Consider the following 20,362-nt stretch of genomic DNA (forward strand, 5'->3'; position numbering starts at 1 on the left):
AGGATGAAAGGGACATTCCCATAAACAAAATAAATTAAGATTGTTGATGGTCTTTGTGGAATCGTTTTTGTATATTGGACCTCTTTTTTTTTTTTTTTTTTTATCCTTTTCCCTGAGTATATTCCAGGTAGATATTCTCCAGATCTCTGAGTTCTTTTTTTTTTTAAGTGAAAGTAGTAATAGTACCTTACATGTTATTTAACAGTTTATAAATTATGTTTACTTATTTTATCATTGAACCCTTTGAGATAAGAATTATTTTCACTATATAAACTACTTGGCCCCGCCACTGAGTCCACCTCCCTAATGTAGAATATTACTGTGTGTGGAGTTTTCAAACATTAGAGACAAGTATAAGAAAGAAGGAACTATTTCAAGGAAATGTTACCATTCCTAAATAAGAGAAGCAACCCCACAACTTCTCACCCTAGATCCAAGGGCAAATGATTATGGCCCTATAATGTAGGAAAATGGCACATTTTCTAATACTTGGGGGATCTGGTTTCTCAGAAGCTATCTTAATGTTACACGTGGCTCTGGGTTAGTGATTCTAGTTTAATTATCGTCCATATGTGATGAATTTGGCCTGCCTGATTTTATGATCTGACACCTTTGGTTCAAATATAGTTTGGCAGTCATACAGAAGAGACCCTATCAGCTTAATACTATAAAACTGAATAAATTAACTCATCTAACTTCTTTTACATCACACTAGCTTAAAAATAAATTATAGGGGCCGGGCGCGGTGGCTCACGCCTGTAATCCCAGCACTTTGGGAGGCCGAGGCAGGCAGATCACAAGGTCAGGAGATCAAGACCATCCTGGCTAACACGGTGAAACCCCGCCTCTACTAAAAATACAAAAAATTAGTCGGGCGTGGTGGCGGGTGCCTGTAGAACCAGCTGTTTGGGAGGCTGAGGCAGGAGAATGGTGTGAACCTGGGAGGCGGAGCTTGCAGTAAGCCGAGATCGCACCGCTGCACTCCAGCCTGGGTGACAGAGTGAGACTCCGTCTCAAAATAAAATAAAATAAAATAAATTATAGGAAAACCATCTAAGAAACAAGAATAGCTTTAAGATCACCAGAAAACTGAGGAAAGAGTCTTTGCATGTGATAGTGAAGCTATGAGGAATTAAAATAAAATTGACTAAATAAACTGGAATAAAAAGACCTATTTAACTCAGCCTCACTCTTTAAGAGGTTTATTCACCCAGCAAGAAGAGTATAAAGAGACATATCTTATTCTAATCTTTGTATATAGTAAATAATATACTTAATTCTTAATAATCAGTCCCATTTGATTAAAATAGTTTAGAACTTTGCCCATACTCCATTGAAATAAAAAAATTCTTCATATATTTAAATGTAATCCTCTTAAAGTGCAAACATCATACCTTGCACAGTGGTATTCAGTGTCTATTAATAATTAACAGTATATAGTTCCACCATTCTTTTCACACTGAATATCAGTATAACCGACTGCCATCCATCGATTATATTTATACTGTTTAAAAATGTAACATGTGATAGAGACTTTTTCAAATGCAGTGATCATAGTTTTTGCACATCTTCATGAAGCCAACCTTGGAGGCAGGACATGGATAGACAGTTATAGGCAACTAAGGATCTTTTTATAGGGGATATTATTTTTTCTAGATTATGATTGTGTGTAATAAATCATTCCATAAATGAGTTCATACCATATTCAAAAATAGCACAATATTTTGTAACAGACAAAATGAAGCAAAAGATTTTAGAATTAAGAAAAGTAAATTGAGTAACAGTTCCACTCAATGCTTATCAAATATTACCTTTTTCATGTAAGATTCAGAATCTTTCACCACCATGTGTCCAAATAGTATCTTTAATTTGAAACTTTAGTAGACTGAGTTCTATAAAGAAAAAGAACCCTTTAATGTAAAAGTAAAATTAAACCCCTATTGGCTTTCATCCTTTAACAGGTTCACTAAATTCAAAAACAGTAATGGGAACGAGTTTCCCTGTGGAGACATCTTATATATAATGACTTATAAAGGAAACCCACTAGAAAGTTGTAATAACAGCATCCCATTTCTTCCAAGGACTATGTTTTAATGTAAATGTTCTCTGCTCTTATTACATAGACCCCTATTTATGGATCAGACAAGATCATTCTGTATATTTGTTCTCTTTCATATTGAAATGTTTTTGATTGGAGAGGAGGGAGATTTACCTAATGCTGTGTATATATAATATTATTTGAACAAGTAGAAAACAAACTAACACAAAAATGATAGTATAATTCTAGTTTGGAAGTATCACTCTTTAAACAAAAACAGGGTATTTAATGTAAATCATGCTTTATGCAAAGATAATTTACTAAACTCATGAGCAGAAATCCCACCAGGCCTCACATGGACCCAAACTGGGAGCCAGAAGGCTGTTGGGAACCCATGAGCATTCTTTTCCCATTTCTTGCCATTGATTCTGTCTTTGCATGGCTGCTTTTTTCTTTCTCAGCAGCTAACTCTCTCCCTTGCTCTGTTACACAGACCATGTGGCCTGTGGAAAATGGCCGCCAATGGCATCCAAGTTCATCTGTCACAGTTCCACCCACACTGCATATTACTGTCTTTCTCAGTCCCACTCCCAAATTCCCAAAGAAGAAATTCCACTTACCAAGTTTGGTCCATCCCAATACAGCCAGAAGGCAAGGCCATGTATGTATAAATTTAGTCACCAAAAATGCATTTCTCTGGGCAACTAAGAAGGGAAGTGGTTATTATGAGCTTTGTAGACATCACTGAAGGTGTCTGCTTTTGTCTGGGTCATCAAGAACAAAGGATTTGAAGTACCATTTTTTAAAATTTAGATTTTGTGCCAGGAGCGGTGGCTCACACCTGTAATCCCAGCACTTTGGGAGGCTGAGGTGGGCGGATCACCTGAGGTCGGGAGTTGGAAACCAGCCTGACCAACATGAAGAAATCCCATCTCTACTAAAAATACAAAATTAGCCAGGCGTGATGGTGCATGCTTGTAATCCCAGCTACTCAGGAGGCTGAGGCAGGAGAATCGCTTGAACCTGGGAGGTGGAGGTTAGGGTAAACCGAGATCACTCCATTGCACTCCAGCCTGGGCAACAAGAGCAAAACTCCATCTCCAAAAAAAAAATAGGTTTTGTTTAAATGAGACTAAAAGGAAAGGAAATTTTATTTTAGCAACTTAAAAATAAAGTTATCAGCTGGGCGCGGTGGCTCACACTTGTAATCCCAGCACTTTAGGAAGCCAAGCCAGGTGGATCACCTGAGGTCAGGAATTCGCAACCAGCATGGGCAACATGGTGAAATCCTGTCTCTACTAAAAATACAAAAATTAGCCGGGCATGTTGGTGGGCCCCTGTAATCGCAGCTACTCAGGAGGCTGAGGCATGAGAATCGCTTGAACCCAGGAGGCGGAAGTTGCACTGAGCCAAGATCAAGCCACTGCACTCCAGCCTGGGCGACAAAGTGAGACTGTGTCTCAAAAAAATAAAATAAAATTATCGGTTGTTCCTTTATTATTCCTGTAAACCACAGGCCAGGAAAGTAACATGCATCAGTGAAGTAGGATAGGAATAAAACGAAAGGGAAAAGACAAGGACTCAAAGAGCTGGAGAAAGCTTACCTATCTATAAAAGAAGGATGAATAGTCAGTTCTAGCTAGTTGATGCCAAACTGAATGTCAACCCAAGGTTGGAAAATTTAGTCTTTTTTTTTTTCCTGAAGGAAAGTTATAAGTCTGGTTGTTTACTTAAAACTTTTATATTTTAAAATGTTGGCACATGAATAAAAACTTTCAAACATTATTTGGGCCAAACAAAACACACTTATTGACCAAAGTGGCCTGACATCTAAGACCAACATTTTGCAACTTCTGCCAAGGAAATGCTTCATTCCCAGCTTTTCTCAGTTCTCTTTTTTCTTTCCCATTCTTGTTGTCACCTTGGTAGTGTGGGACACATGAGCTCATCTTTGAAGTGATCTGGTAACCCCCAAACCTGCTCTCTCTCTCTCTCCCTTCTGGACCAATCCAACATCACTGCTCCTGTGTCAGTTCTCTTAAACACCATCTTCATCTTAACACTACCCTAAACACTACCCTATGGTACTACCCGTACCATAAAAACACTACGTCAGTTTTTACTGACGTAAAAAACGTCAGTAAATTTACATCTCCTACTAAATAAAGCCTTTAGCCCGACATTCAAATTCTTTAACAGTATGAGACTTTATTTATTTATTTATTTATTTTTTTTGTGGTTTAGCATCCCCACCTTCCAAGGCTAGTAATTGTATAAAACTAAGCCTTCTTGCTCTTTGTCTCCAAAGTTTTGTTCATGCCTTTCTTTCTATTCTTCCTTTACCACTGTATATATATCCTGTCTAATTGTCCTTCAAAGCTCAGCCCATATCCCATCTACTGTGTGAAGTATTCAGAAGCTATAAGAGCTTCTGTAGGCAGAGGAAAAACTGTGTGGCTGAATTGGAAATCCTGGGTCCACCGCTTCCTGCTGGTATGGACTATGAAGACAATTTCTTTCAGCTTTAGTTTCCTCATTTGTATGTAAAGTGTACATAACAATACCTATCTTGATGAATATCGTGAACTAGTATTATACTTACTATTCCCTTATAATCCCATTTCAAAATATTTTTGCCTTTTCCTGAACCTCTAAATATGTGTTATCTACTACATGAGGTATTAGCCACATGTGACTGTTTAAATTTAAATAAATTTTTTAAAATTTAAAATTTTATTCCTCAGTCCCACTAGCTACCTTTCAAGTGTTCAGTAGCTACGTATGACTAGTGATTACCTTATCAGGCAGTGCAGAATTATAGAACATTTATCTCATTCACAGAAAGTTCTACTGGACAATGCAGCTCTAGAAACTTATTACCACTCATAAAGCACTTAGCGCATATTGCCTTGCATTGTCATTATTTGTGTACTGTCTTACCTACTAAATTTAAAAATCACATAGTTGGGAATTATGTGATCATGTATTACAAATTTGTTATCTCCCACAGTACCTTACATTCAAGAAGTACTTAACAAATATATAGTGAACGAATAAATGAACAAGTACCTGGTCGGTTTCTATGTTGTTATTGTGGAATGGAAAGAAGTTATTAGATCTAAAAGGGACCATACTGATTAGGTGATTGTTTGCATTCATGCAGGTACAAGAGTACTTGAATGTTATGCATTCTTTGTGCTACACCTAGAGGTTGTGTGTACTTAGCTTAATATATACTAGCAACATATTTTTCTATCATGCATTACAAAGAAACATGCATATGCAACGTGTTTCCTTTCAGGTGTCCAGATGCAATCAACAGAAATCAATTCTGGCAATTTAGGCAGAAAAGAAAGGTATTAGCTAAGGGATCCTGGATAGGTCATAGAATCTCTAGGAAGGCTGGAGATTCTGGGCTGTAGGTTAGGAGTGATGCCCAAAACCATACTGCAGGTTAATCCTGCTAAATTATCACTGCTACTTGGCACAGACATCACAGCTTGCACCATTGTCAGAACTCATGGCGAATCACTGCATGCTGCTACAGGGTAGGGTCACTTTGGGAAAATATATTCTGGCCGCCACCCTCATTGGAGTGAAAGCCTGTGGTGTCTCTGCTTCTTTGCTTTATTAACTTCAGATTCAGAGTTTGGAAAAGTAGTGCCTCAACCATGTGCTTATGCCCTAATTGCAAAGCAGGGTGGAAAAGTGGCACCTGATGATTTCAACTTCTATAATTAAAGGATGGGATACTTTTCAAATGTAGAAGGAAAATTTAAATGCTGGTAAGCCAAAAACATTAACAAATATCCACTTTGTAATATAAAATAATTACCAATGGTAAGAAAAAAAAAACTAAGCTCAATATGATTAGCTCTTTTTAATTCTTTTTAAATAAGAGTTTGTCATATTGTTATTTTCCTCTTTGTTCATTGAGCATAAGCAGACAAGAATGGGGTAAAATCTATGGAAGAAATCTAAGGTAAAGAATATGGTGTACTCGATTTCAACTTTTCAACTCGTTTGATGACAACTCGTTTCAACTTTTTCTGCAGATTTGATCACCCAATATCCATGCACTCTCTTGTTTTTTCATATAGAGCATAATAAATTCCCCCTCAGAAGGACAACCTTAAAATCTTACCCCACTGTTCGAAATCTAGAATCTTTGAGCAATGTGTAGTCCTCTTATATCTAGATGTGGCTTTTCATGTTTTTAAATTATAGCTGTCATTGTTACTCTTTTGGCATTTGTAATTTTCTGGTACTTTCTTGTTCTTCTTGTCTGATGTTGCTATTACTACACTAAGGGGGATCAAGTAAAAGCCCATTAGAAAATAATCCATTCCTGAGTTTTAACAGAGCTGTATTCAAAATGGCCAATTTTAAATGATATTGAAAACAAAAAAGTAGACAAATTTAAAACTTTTACAAGAAAATGTAATACTGTCTATTGTATGTATCTGTCAGAATAGGTTGTAATAACAAACAACTAAAAATATTAATGGCTTAACAAAAACTTTATGTCTCACTCCTGCTACATGTCCATTGAGAGTCCTCTGTGTGGCTGTACTCAGGCTGATGGAAGGAGACATAGTGAGTCATACATACATCAGCTGCTAAATCTTCCACCCTGAAGTTACATGGGTTAGTTTTGCTCACATTTCATTGGACAAGCAAGTTACATGACCACACCTAACTTCAGAGGTGGGAAAAAGTACATGAATACATGAATAGCCCTAACATCTACCATAGTTATGACCTCTGCTTGAAGCTCACCATGCTGTAGCTATTAGATATATAACTTTTATAGTATTAAATAGTTGTGACAAAGCTTTTGGAATGAATGGATACATGTTAAAGTCTGAAACAATTTTGAGTGTCAATTGTTCATTTTTAATTTCAATTTTATTTTAATTGTAAATGCAGAGCCTGGATTAGCCCAAACGAAATTGTTGGCTCTTTGTCTTTATTTTGTTTAGACTTTTAGAGATTTGAATTATATTTATGATAGTAGCAAGACCTGAGAAACTAAGTGTATGAGCTTTTACACATAGTTCGAGTAATCCATGACAGTGTCCCCATATTGAGGTCTTGCAGGACCAAATAGATAAATAAATCAACATCTTTCATATCTTGATATAAAATGCTGATGGGAAGGAAGTTATAAAATCTGCTGATGGGCACTATTTACAATAGCAAATACTTGGAACCAACCCAAATGCCTATCAATGATAGACTGAATAAAGAAAATGTGGCACGTATACACCATGGAATACTATGCAGTCATAAAAAAGAATGAGTTCATGTCCTTTGCAAGGACATGGATGAAGCTGGAAGCCGTCATTCTTAGCAAACTAACACAGGAACAAAAAACCAAACACCACATGTTCTCACTCATAAGTGGGAGTTGAACAGTGAGAACACATGGACATAGGGAGGAAACCATCACACACTGGGGCCAGTTTGGGGGCAGGGGGCAAGGGGAGAGAGAGCATTAGGACAAATACCTAATACATGTGGGGCTTAAAACCTAGATGATGCGTTGATTAGGTGCAGCAAAGCACCGTGGCACATGTGTACCTATGTAACAAACCTGCATGTTCTGCACATGTATCCCAGAACTTAAAGTAAAATTTAAAAAAAAAAAAAAATCTGCTGATGGGAGAGAAGTCATGTCTACAGAGTCTACCACAGAGGTTGATGAAGGTGCTGGAGACAATCGTTATATTTAAATTTTAGGAATTAAAGGAGCAAGGTGGAAGAGAGTAAAAGTACAATTTACAATTATTAATGATTCTTAAAGATGAAAAAGTCTTCTACCAAAGACAAACTAGCCACTCAGGACCTCAACTTTCTCATTGCTGTAATAAAGGAGTGCATAAACTACATAGGTATACTGGCTACCCAAGATTACTTCCTAAAATCTGTGAGTCAATAATTTTAGAAATTCTCATTGTAATGCATTTTAATTATTTAAATGTAACACAAATGGTTTTCTAAATTATACTAACTCTGAGAAATGGTAATTATGAATAAAATGCAAAAATAGCAACTTGTTAAGGCATATAAATTGTAGTCTAAACTAAAATGTAAAGTCAGTTTTCATAATCTGCCAACTATTCTTCATCCTGTTTCCATAAATCATTTTGCATACTGACATTGAGAAAAACCCTAAATCCAAAGTAAGTCTGTCTGCAGTAGATGAGACCTTGCAGGTGGGAGCAACCAGGAATGGGTTATGTGAATCCAAGATTTGAAAGGAGGTCACTATGACATTAAGTTTGACAATGCATTGTAAGCCCTGCCTTGGGTGGGGCTTAGAATAGTTTCCAAGTCCGTAGCAGAAAGGATCTTTTTGTTTTTGTTGTCAAGTAACTCAAAAGGTTTTCTGGTTTCCAGATATTATTAGGGGAAACTGACCCTTTGGTCTTTTGTTTAATCAAATGGCTTTACTGAGGGTGCCAGGTAAATGAGTCATCAGACTAAGCAGAGCAGAATAACAAGGACACCTCCTGTGTTCTGCTTTCTGCCCGTGATATTTTGCAGTTCAAGAATTTGATTTTTACCTACAAGCATCTTCTCCAAATGTACTTTGGCTTAAAATACCTAATACCAAAATGAGTGATTTAAGGCCTCAACAACACCACCATCTGGGCCTTACCTGAGTATTTTTTGATGTTTCAATACACACAAACACACACACATATATTATACATATATGTTTATGTATGTGTATATTTATATGTATGTGTATACTTTTAAAATGTACACTTTTAAAATAATGGCTAAGTTTTACAGTTTTGATGGTCCACCCCTAAGTCATAATAGGATATTTTAATAAGTCTCCTCATTTAAAAAACTTATCTACAAAGGACTCAGAACTTACTGTATTGGTTTTGTATTACAGTGTAACAATTATCACAAATTTAACAACTGAAAACAACACCCATTTATTAATTCACAGTTCTGTAGGTCACAAGTCTGGCACGATTGGCTGGGTTTTCTTTCTAGAGCATCACATAGCTGAAATGAAGATGTTGCCTGGGCTGAGTTCTTGTCTGGAGGTTCTAGGGGAGAAAATCAGCTTTCAAGGCCCTTTAGGTGGTGTACAGAATCCAATTCCTTACAGTTGCAGGCCTGAAGTCCCTATTTTCTTGCTGTCAGCCAGGCATCACTCTCAGCAGCTAAAGGCTGCTCTCACATCCTTTCCATGTGGCCCCTTCCCTCTTCAGGCAGACAGAGGTACATTGAATTTTCTTGTGTTTCACATCTCTCAGATTTCTTCTTCTGGAACCAGCCAGAGAAAGCACTCTGCTTTGAAAGGGCTGGTGTGGTTCAGTTAGGCCCATTCAGATAATCACCCTATCTTTAGGTTGACTGATTAGTAACCTTAATTACATCTGCAAAATCCCTTTTACATGTGGAGTAACATAATCATGGGTATCATCTTAGAGTTCTCCCTACCACATTTTCTTTATATAGACCTTCACCATTATATAGATTCAGTTTTTAAGTTAAATAACATGACAAATCATTTGGAACATTAAATGTGAATCATGGTAATGAATGACATTCAAGTTAAATTAGTTTTACTGTGAATGTAGCTAAAGATTTTGTGGTGCTGAAAAATTAATTTTAAAATAAGCCTGTAAATCTATTTGATAATGGAACATTGAAAAAGACATGTATTAAAGGGCTACTATAAATGTTCAGTATATTTTGGGATTTATTTGATTATGTCAGATGATAGTGACTAGCGTGTCTCCTCAATGTATGGTGTTAATCATGGTCTTGGTTATACATTAATACACAAACTCATAGACATTAGAACTCAAAGATATCAGAAATCATGTGCCCTCCTCCCCCTCCCTTTTTCATAAATAAGGAGCCAGAGACTCAGAGAGGGGATGTGACTCAGAGAGGACAATAGATAGAGCTCACAAGTTAGTGGTAGAGTCAGGCCTAGAATACTTAGTTTCAAATTCCCTATCTGGTAATAATAACAGTACAATTAATTGAAGCTTTTCTATGCATCAGGCACTACCCTAAGTGCTTTAAATGTATCGTTTTCCTTGAATACTCGCAAAATTCCTACCTCATTCCTAATGAGATAGGCTTATTATCGTTGTCATTTCAGTTTGAGGAAACTGAGTCACAGAGCAGGTATGTAACTTGTTTAAGTGTCACCCACCTTGTAAATGGTAGAGTGGAGACTAAAAGAGAAGCAGTTTGATGATCCCAGGACCTGACTCCTTCACTGTGCTCTGCTTTTCCCATCCCACTAAGCTGCTTCTAATAGGGCCTTCCATATGCAGTTACAGCATTAGCACAGTATAATCTCCATAGACAGCTGCACAGGCTCCCCATTTAGTTATATTCTGACAATGAAGTACTGAATAGCAGAAAATTTGGAGTCTGGGAACTGTCTACAAATGCTGGTTCTGTCACTTACTATGTTGCTTCAGGGAATTATGTAAAGTTCTGGGGCCCTTAGATGCTATATCTGTAAAATTGGGATTTTTAGCATCGTTATGAAGGGGATACATGTAAGAAGCAATCTGTAAACAAAAGAATTACATGCTGATCGTATTATTCTTTGACAAGTGGTGCTGGTTCTCATAACCCTATAATGGCAGATTTTCAAGTCGCTTTTGCTGTGATAGAGTCAGACCTTAAATTAAAAACTGTAGATCTTTGACATTGCAGAGTCTTCTGTGTTCTGAGATCTTTCAGAATCTCATTTCCTTTCTAAGTCATATGTTTCTTGTACATATCCTCATTCCACATGCTCAAATTTCACTGAAGTTTTATGTCTCATTTGATGGCAATTTTTTCACAAGGGCACTGTTCACAAGAAATGAACATTAAAGCTACATGGAGAGACACACTTGTACAAAATTGTATTACTTCTTGCTTGGGGTGTTTGTTTTGGGGACAGAGTTAGCTCTGTCACCCAGGCTGGAGTGCAATCGTGCAATTTCGGCTCACTGCAACCTCTGCCTCCTGAGTTCAAGTGATTCTCCAGGCTCAGCCTCCCAAGTAGCTGGGATTACAGGTATGGGCCACCACACCCAACTAATTTTTGTATTTTTAGTAGAGACAGAGTTTCACCATGTTGGTCAGGCTGGTCTCAAACTCCTGGCCTCAAGTGATCCACCTGCCTCAGCCTCCCAAAGTGCTGGGATTACAGGTGTGAACCATCATGCCCAGCTTACTTTTTGATATAGTTATTTGAGGACCACTCAAATGAAATCATAAATATTAACTTCATGAATATCAGAATGTACTCTGCATTCTCATTATTTTATTTCTCCTTAACATTCTCCCTCATTTTTTAAAACACGTATGTGCGGTTTTGGGGTGGGGGTGGGAGCTTGGTTGTTGTTTTGTTTTTTCCTACACCATTTGAAAGTAAATTGCAGAATATATAACATTTCAGGTCTAAATACTTTAGCATGTATCTCCTAATAAGAAAATTCTTTATAATACATGTCATTATTCACCTTAAAAAATAACAATTTTCTAATATCTAATGTCAAATGCATATTCAAATTTACTTTTATACTGTTTTGCATATAGAGTTTCTTGTTTTGCTTTCCCAAACAAGAAGTTCGAGTACACTCATAGCATTTGATGGTTAAATTTCTTTGATATATTTTAATCCAGAATAATTCCCTTACCCTATTTCTTTGTTTGTTTTCATTATATTAACTTCTTTTAAGAGACTAGGTCAACTCTCTTGAACAATAGTCCATGTTCTGGATTTCTCTGATTGTTTTGTGTATGTGTGTCTATCATATATCTTGTTACTCTATCACCTGTTTTTGAAAACTTGAAGTTGGCTCCAAAGATCTGATAAGAAACAGGTTGCATGTTTTTGTCTAGAACAACTTGACAAATGATACTGTGTATCTTATATCCTGAGGTGCATATTATTGTCCCCTCTTAGTGCTTCTAAGTTTGATCACTTGATTAAGATGGTGGCAGTTGGTCTCCCAGTGTTAAAGTACTTTTTTTTCCTTTAACAATTAGAATAATTTATGGAACAATTATTTGGCTGATATGAGTATCCTTTCTACAACCTTTCATCTAATAGTGTTAGCCTCCCTTGATGAGCCTTGCTTATATCATTTATTCCAATGGAGGTTGCAAATTGGTACTTTTAAAATTTTATTCCTTTTACATTAACTAATATTCTGCTGTAAAGAAGATCTTTCCCTCATTACTAGGGGATGTTTTGTATCTTGTTACAGTTCATATCAGTACAACATGTTTACCATCAGTTATCTAAAATATCAGCCTTAGATTGTGGAACTGAGTTACAGATCAGTCATGATTTATATTTCATATATACTCTTTAAAGCATTTCAGTGTACATTAATGTTGGAAGTAGAGAATGGATGAAATTTAAAGCAGTATTTCAAAATGGTAAGTACTTGTAAGAGACTTGGTGAAAAGAGATTTCGACAAATCACTGGTAATATCAGCAAATGTTTATAGACCAAAAAATAACTTACTGCCGGGTGCGGTGGCTCATGCCTGTAAGCCCAGCACTTTGGGAGGCCGAGGTGGGCGGATCACAAGGTCAGGAGTTCAAGACCAGCCTGGCCAACATAGTGAAACCCATCTCTACTAAAAATACAAAAAATTAGAAGGGCATGATGGTGGGCACCTGTAATCCCAGCTACTCGGGAGGCTGAGGCAGGAGAATCACTTGAACCTAGGAGGCGGAGGTTGCAGTGAGCAGAGATCACACCACTGCATTTCAGCCTGGGCAACAGTGCAAGACTCTGTCTCAAAAAAAAAAAAAAAAAAGTTATTAATACCAGGCACTAAAAGAGCTAACTGTATGGTCATATCCCAAAAAGCTATCAATATTCACAGTGTGGATAAATATTTAAGCCTGACAAGAAGTAATCGAGTACAAATCATTTGTACTATCACCCTCTTGCTCAAGCTTTGGTAGCCTCTCAACTTCGCATCTCAACACTCATAGCTTTTGTAATTTGGGCTCAATTTTTTGTGGAACCCACTCCCCCATTACTTTACATGTGCTTTGGTCATTGCACCTCCCTTAAATGCATGTGGCTATCCCTATCTTTGCACCTTTGCCCATGCCGTTTCCCTTGCTTACGAAGCTCTCTTCTCGCCTCTCGTTAAGTCCCAATCTACCTATTTTTCATGCCCAGCTGAAATCCCATACCCTCTATGACACACCTTCTTCCCTGACCTCTCCAGATAGTACTTCCTATCTGTGTCACATCTGTAGTACTTGACTCAGTTTCCTGTTTGCTCTTCTAATTGGTTTCTATTAGTAAATCACATCACCAAACTATTAAAGATCCTTGAGGACGTGACTATCCGTGAACAAAATTAAAATCTCTTTTCACATCATTTTGGTGGGTTTTGCATTCCCCTTGGAATATTTTCTGAAAGTTACCAAAAGATGTGAAACTGTTGGCAAACTAGGCTCTCTCCTTTGTGTAGATTCTTTCTCCTTCTAATATCTATCACCCTACAAAAACAGACTTTCCTGTAAAAGTTAAGACTGGAATTTGAGGATTACTCACCATCTGTTTCTTTGCAAATTGTGTGAAGGCCTGGTTCTTTTACTATGATTAAAAGAAAGGGGAAAATATGGTGAGCAGAAATTAATCTGGCATTTAAATATTACAATGAAAACAAAAGATAGGCATAAATTAACCTGGCATTTAAGTATTACAATGAAAATAAAGCTTATTTTTTTTTCCTTACGTTGAATCTTTTTGTTACATTAACAATTTGAACACTGTTTTAAATGGAAATAAAACAATGGTGTTTTGTGCTTACAGATTTTTTAGAAAATTTTCATCCCACTCAACGTGACATTGTTTAAAATTGTTTTAAATACCTTTTCTTTCTGTCTCCTTAATAAGAGCACTTTGTATTTACACAGTTCTTTGCATCTGATGATCTCAGAGCCTTGGCTGATATTTCTTACCAGATAGTGATGACAAAGCTGTTACACTTTTTGTTTCTATCTCTGCAGAAGCAGGAGGTAAAAAACTAAGGAGCACTGTCCAAAGAAGTACAGAAACAGGCCTGGCCGTGGAGATGAGGAACTGGATGACTCGACAAGCAAGCCGAGAGTCTACAGATGGCAGCATGAACAGCTACAGCTCAGAAGGAAAGTGAGTGAGGCTGCGTATGATGTGTGTCTCCTCCGTGCCTCACCTATCTCACTCTCTGTGCTTCCACAGAGACTTTCTAACTCTCATGCTCTTCAGAACCACTTTAATTTTCACTGGTTGATTTCCTGTGAAGAGAACTTTGCTCACCTGCCACTGAGCAATGTGACGTATCTGGCTTTTTATATCAAGTGAAATAAGTTTGAGAATAAAGTGTTTTGCCTTAATGGCAAGTTGCTAAAATGTGACTCTTACAATGCAATGCAAATACAATATTTTGCCCTAGCTTGAAATAATATATAAAAGCCCAAAAATAATAAGCATGCATGCCATACCATGTGAACAATGCTAGTTCTAAGAATCTCCATCCTGAGAATGATTGCTAAAAAATATGGAATGCTGGTGTATACTTAGTTCCATGTTGTAACAAACAACTATAATTATTTAATTATATTAAATATAACAGCCAAAAAGAAATGCCACCAAAAAAGTTGCGGAGCCTTTTATATAGTTATCATGTAGCTTTCCTTTGAATCAACTGTCTCAGATATTTTTAAAGCATTTGTAGCTTGTGTAGTTCTGTCACCAACAAATTAATAGTACTCAGCAACTAGAGATCTGGAAGTGGGGCTGTAAAGGATGTTAATAAAGGAAAATGGGGTTTACTGGCCTCACTGTCATCACCATGAAAGTATTAGATGTTTAGATAACCTATGTGTGGCCAGTTTACAGATGTGAGGCCATAGGAGCTGTTGGCACAGCATGAATGGTATGTCTCAGGATAATTTGCCTAGCACGATAACATAAATACAAGAGATATAAATGGTTTCTATACATTTGTAAGTAGGCTTATACGGGATACTTATAGAAACAGACTAAAACATTTGTATTAACTGAATATTTGAGAGTTGAGGTCGGGGGGAGAAATAGATTCGCTATTCATTAAGGAAGTCTAAAAAGAGAGGGAAAATCAACCGAAAAGTAAACGTGCACTGAGCACTAATCATTGCAAAGAACTACATTAGGTACTGTTAGGGATATAAAAATGTTTACACTGTAGCCCTTGCTCCAGATGTTTATAGTCTTACTGGAAAAAGAGGATGAATACCCATAAATTCATTCAACAAATATTACCATACCTTCCAGTGGACCAGTCACTATGCTGTACTTTGGGGATATAAGTCATAGAGGGGAGGGAGTAAATCTCCATGGCTAAGATCACAGGGTTTGCAGTCATATAGGCCTGGTTCTCTCAGCTGGGTCTTTTCTTTTCTTTCCTTTTTCCTTTCCTTTCCTTTCCTTCTGTAGAACTTACAGTATTCCAGGCTTGGTTCTAGGTGCTAGAGATACAGCAGTGAACAAAGCAGACCCCATCCCTCACAAAATAAAATACTCTCCTCACATTTACACTCTAATAGAGAAGACAAACAAGAAAAAATGTTAAAATGTATATAAAAGAAAAACTAGTAAAATATATAGTAGATTAGATAGCATATGTGCTAAGGAGAAAAATACAGCAAGGAAGAGAGATGATCAAGAGGTTGGAGGTAAGATTTGACACAGGATAGATGGGGAAAGGGGAAAGGAGATATTCGAATGAAGATATGAAGGAGTTTAGTGAGCAGAGGGATATCTGAAGGAAGAACATTCTAGAAGGAAGATTGCTTCAGAGGCCCTGAGACAGGAGCTCCCCTAGTGTCAGCACCAGGGAGGAAGGGTGAGAGCAGTAACAGATGAGGAATTAGGGCATGTGGCAGGGGTGAGGACAGCTTATATAGACTTTATGTATTGTAAGGACTGTGCTGTTACTGAGTGGGGTGAGAAGATGGTGGATGGTTTTGAGCAGAGGAGTGACAGGATCTGACTTCTGTTTTTGGCAGATCAGTCTGAATGCTGAGGGGGCAAGGGGCCAGGACAGCAAGGGCAGCAACAGGGAGAGCATTCACAAGGCTACTACAGGAATACGGAAGCTAGGGAATGGTGGCTTGGACCAGAGTGTAGCGTTAGTGAGGTCAGATTCTGAATGTATTTTGACAGTAGAACAAGTAAGATTTATTGGTGCATTTGATGTGGGTAATGAGAGAAAAGACAGTATATTTGTTTGCAAGGGCTGCCGTAATAAAATACCGCAGGCTGGGTGGCTTAAACAACAGGAATTTATTTTCTAACAGATCAGTAGGCTAGAAGTCCAAGATTAAGGTGTCTGCAGGTTTGAGTTCTCCTGAGGCTTTTCTCCTTGGCTTGCAGATGGCCCCCTTCTTGTGATGTCTTCTCACAGCTTTTTCTCTGTGCGTACCTACTCCTGGTGTCTCTTCCTCTTCTTACAAGGACATGGGTCATATTGGATTAGGGCTCCATGCTAGTGGCCTCATTTAACCTTCTCTCTTTAAAGGCCTTATGGCCAAATACAGACATATTAAGGGTTAGGGCTTCAACATAAGAAATTTGGGGTGACATGATTCAGTCCATAACAGAGAGGAAGGTTGACAGATGGCTCCAAGGTTGAGCAGTTGGAAGAATGAAGAATGAAGTTACCATTTATCAAGATGGGAATCTTTCGACAGGACCAGAGTTTGGATTTTTTGTTTGTGTGTTTGCAGTAGGGGAACAAGAGCACGGGGAGAGTCAGTTTTAAACAATTTGAGTTTCAGGTGCCTATTACATATCCAAGCAGATATGTAGACCAAGCAGTTGGAATATAGGTCTGTGGCCCAAGGGAGAGATCCAGGCTGGAGATGTCAATCTAGGCAATAGCAGCATAGATGGCATTTAAAACCGTGAGACTGGATGAGATTATCAAGGGAATTCAGACATAGAAAAAAGATAAGAGGTCAAAGGATCAAGCTCCAGTGTTTGGTGGCAGAACTAGCACAGGAGGTTAAGGCTGAATGGCAGAAGGGAAAAAAGGGAAACCAGGAGACTGGATGTGCAGAAAGCAGTGGGACACAGTGCTTCAAGGAAGAGGGGGCAAGGTCAATTGTGTCAAATGATCCGAGAATTTTAGTGGAGTGGCAACAATGAAAACATGATTAGACTTTCAAGAGAAAATGAGAGGAAAGAAATCGAAGACAGCACATAGAGACAATTATTTCAAGAAGAGAAATGGGGTAGTAACTGGAGAGGGAAATGGGGTCAGGAAAGGGATTTTTTTATATGGTGGAAGAAATAACAGCATATTTGTATGCAGATGGGAATGATCCAGAAACATTTCTTCATGTATGAACTAGGAGAAATAATAGAGCGTATCATAGTGCAGCTAAGAGGACTAAATATGATAAAGCCTGTGATGGAGTAAGTGCTCAATATGTGCTGAGTGTTACTCATAGAAATCACAGTCTGCCCTTGCGACCAAGGAAGAGAAAGGCTCACCAGCAGAAGCCTGCAGTGCAGTGTGACAGGTGCTTCTGGTGTCATACGTGGGCTGCTGAGAATATGAAGGAAGAGCCCTGGGACGTGGAGCGGGGTGTTTGGATCCAGTAAATATAAGTGGCAAAATAATAGGACTAGTTTTGCCACGATAACAAGGCTAGAATGAAACCAAGCTTACCTGAAAATAAATAGGGATTGGGGATTTAATTTCATATGTTATTTTGCTTTCAGTCTGATTTTCCCTGGTGTTCGCTTGGCCTCTGATAGCCAATTCAGCGATTTCCTGGATGGCCTTGGCCCTGCTCAGCTAGTGGGACGCCAGACTCTGGCAACACCTGCAATGGGTAAGGATTTCTGCCACATGATTTCACTATTTTGTTTTAGATTATTGAAAAGGAAATTCTCTAAATTTCATAGAATCTTCTCTCTCTTTCTCTCCCTCTTTTTTTTTTTTTTTTTTTTTTTTTGACAGAGTTTCACTCTGTTGCCCAGGCTGAAGTGCAGTGGCATGACTATGGTTCACTGCAGCCTCGACCACCTTGGCTCAAGAAATCCTCCCACCTCATCTTCCCAAGTAGCTGGGACTACAGGCACATGCCACCATACCCAGCAAATATTTTGACTGTTTTTTTTGTAGAGACAGGGCCTCACTGTGCTGACCAAGCTGGTCTCAAACTCCTGGCCTCAAGCAATCCTCCTGCCTCCACCTCCCGAAGTGCTGGGATTACAGGCATGAGCCACTGGGCTCAGCCCAATAGAATCTGTAACAATATTATCAACAGGAATCAAGACCTTAGATTTTAGCAATAAAAAATATTTAACCATTATTTCTCTTTTAATTTTAATGCTTTTTAAAGGAAGATAGTATTGATAGAATTTTAAGTATATTTGAATTTAAGAAAATATATGGGAAATGATGAAATGATGTTAAACCAAGGTCTTTGACTCAAGTATTTTCCTTAGTGCATTTGTATATTAAAGTACATTTGTTTCTTCCTCCTTCCATTAGGTGACATTCAGGTAGGAATGATGGACAAAAAGGGACAGTTGGAGGTAGAAATCATCCGGGCCCGTGGCCTTGTTGTAAAACCAGGTTCCAAGACACTGCCAGGTAAAAACAAAAGAGATTTTTCTATTATTGTCCATAATCCATATTGTTTCAACTTAGAGACCTTTTGATTGGTTTAGACCTTTGATTTAGTTAATCAAGGTTATTAATGGATAGTCCATTATGACTGGTTTGGGGCTGGAGTCATCTGTGTGTTTATCCTGAATGAGTGTTCAATGAGGATGATCCGGTGGGGATAACGTAAGTTGTTAAATAAGTACATACGTGGTAGAAACCACTGCAAAATAAAAACCATCCCACTTAGAAAATTCATTTTGTCACACCATGTACACAGGGAGTTCTTTTTTCTTATTAGCTAGTCTTTTGTGTTGTTCTTCAGTTTCTCTAGAGCTTCAAAATTCTCCTCAGGAATCCGTAAGGCTCTGGAATTAGAATAAAAATAGATACAGGCTCCAAAAGTAGCATAAGCTATGTATGCTGGATATTCTAATTATAAGACTTTTACTTCCTATAATCTGAGGAAAGAGAGGCACTATTATAACTTCTTATGCTACATATTTCATACTGAAATGTCATTATACTCTAAGGCGCTTGAAGCCATGGAAGGTGCCACAGTGCTCCAAATACATTGTATAGAGATTGTTTGATAAGATGGATAAAACAATTCCTGAGGATTCTGAAACTTGATTTCTAGCGTCAGCATCTCTACTGATTGACTTGTAACTTTGACTCAACTTTTCTATCCTTGCAGAAAGTTTTAATTATATAATCTATTGTATAACCTTGTACTGGTGATTAAGACAGTTGTGTTTATATGTCTTAGAGCTAGTCAACTCATTCTGCTATAAAGAATATCATGATTTGTACATGCATAAAAAATGGTTTTTAAGAAGTGTCTGTTGGATAAATTTTAAGCCATAGATTTTCTAATTAGTTGCCTCTTAGCTAATTTGATCAATATCATATGAAATTCCACTACTGTTATACCCACACCACCACCAATAAATAAGTACTTTTGAGTGATAATCACTATTTGTGGGGATGAGTGAATGAAACAATGTAGCTTCAAGCATGTTAAATAGATTTAAGTATTGATAAATTAAAGACTGAGTAGGACATCTCTCAGGACTGGAAGCATTTCACTTTATTTAATGCAGTGTGTAAACCTGTATAACCAGTTGATGAAAATAATAATAATAAACTCAGGGGCTATGTTAACATCCCCTAAAACTCTCTGAAAGACACAGTCATCCACTGTTTATCTAGTGATTTTGACAGAATGCGGCTAGGCCAGTGGCATGATTGCTAGCTCTTTCAGCCAAAGATTAAATTGTGGTAAATGTCACTGTGAGTTGGCCATTTCATGTCCATCTATCTTTTCTTTCCCAAGCACCATATGTAAAGGTGTATCTATTAGATAACGGAGTCTGCATAGCCAAGAAGAAAACAAAAGTGGCAAGAAAAACGCTGGAACCCCTTTACCAGCAGCTATTATCTTTCGAAGAGAGTCCACAAGGAAAAGTTTTACAGGTATCTACCTAATTGTTTATCCCTTACCTAAGAAAGCATTTTTCATGGAGTCAGACGTTACACCCCAAATCTTTTCTGTTGTATTCTTTTATGTTCCTCACAACTGAAATCCTTTGGAAACTTTTCAAAGTGGTGACCAGTGCTGTAAAGCAATGTATGTTGTCATTTTCTTTTTTTTTTTTTTTT

General features: G+C 37.6%; 1 protein-coding gene across 19 annotated transcripts in view; it reads left to right on the forward strand.

The window, feature by feature from the left end:
* RIMS2 (regulating synaptic membrane exocytosis 2) overlaps window positions 1-20,362 on the forward strand; it is a 780,622-nt gene that overhangs the window by 750,792 nt on the left and 9,468 nt on the right. For all 19 annotated transcript variants that reach the window (XM_017885186.1, XM_017885169.1, XM_017885171.1 and 16 more), the window contains 4 exons: window positions 14,070-14,211; window positions 17,809-17,921; window positions 18,587-18,688; window positions 20,037-20,176. In XM_017885186.1, the coding sequence (XP_017740675.1) occupies window positions 14,070-14,211; window positions 17,809-17,921; window positions 18,587-18,688; window positions 20,037-20,176 (497 nt within the window). The remainder of the gene's footprint in view (window positions 1-14,069; window positions 14,212-17,808; window positions 17,922-18,586; window positions 18,689-20,036; window positions 20,177-20,362) is intronic.

The sequence above is a fragment of the Rhinopithecus bieti genome, unplaced genomic scaffold (assembly GCF_001698545.2).
Source record: "Rhinopithecus bieti isolate Rb0 unplaced genomic scaffold, ASM169854v2 scaffold_13352, whole genome shotgun sequence".
Classification (NCBI taxonomy): domain Eukaryota; kingdom Metazoa; phylum Chordata; class Mammalia; order Primates; family Cercopithecidae; genus Rhinopithecus; species Rhinopithecus bieti.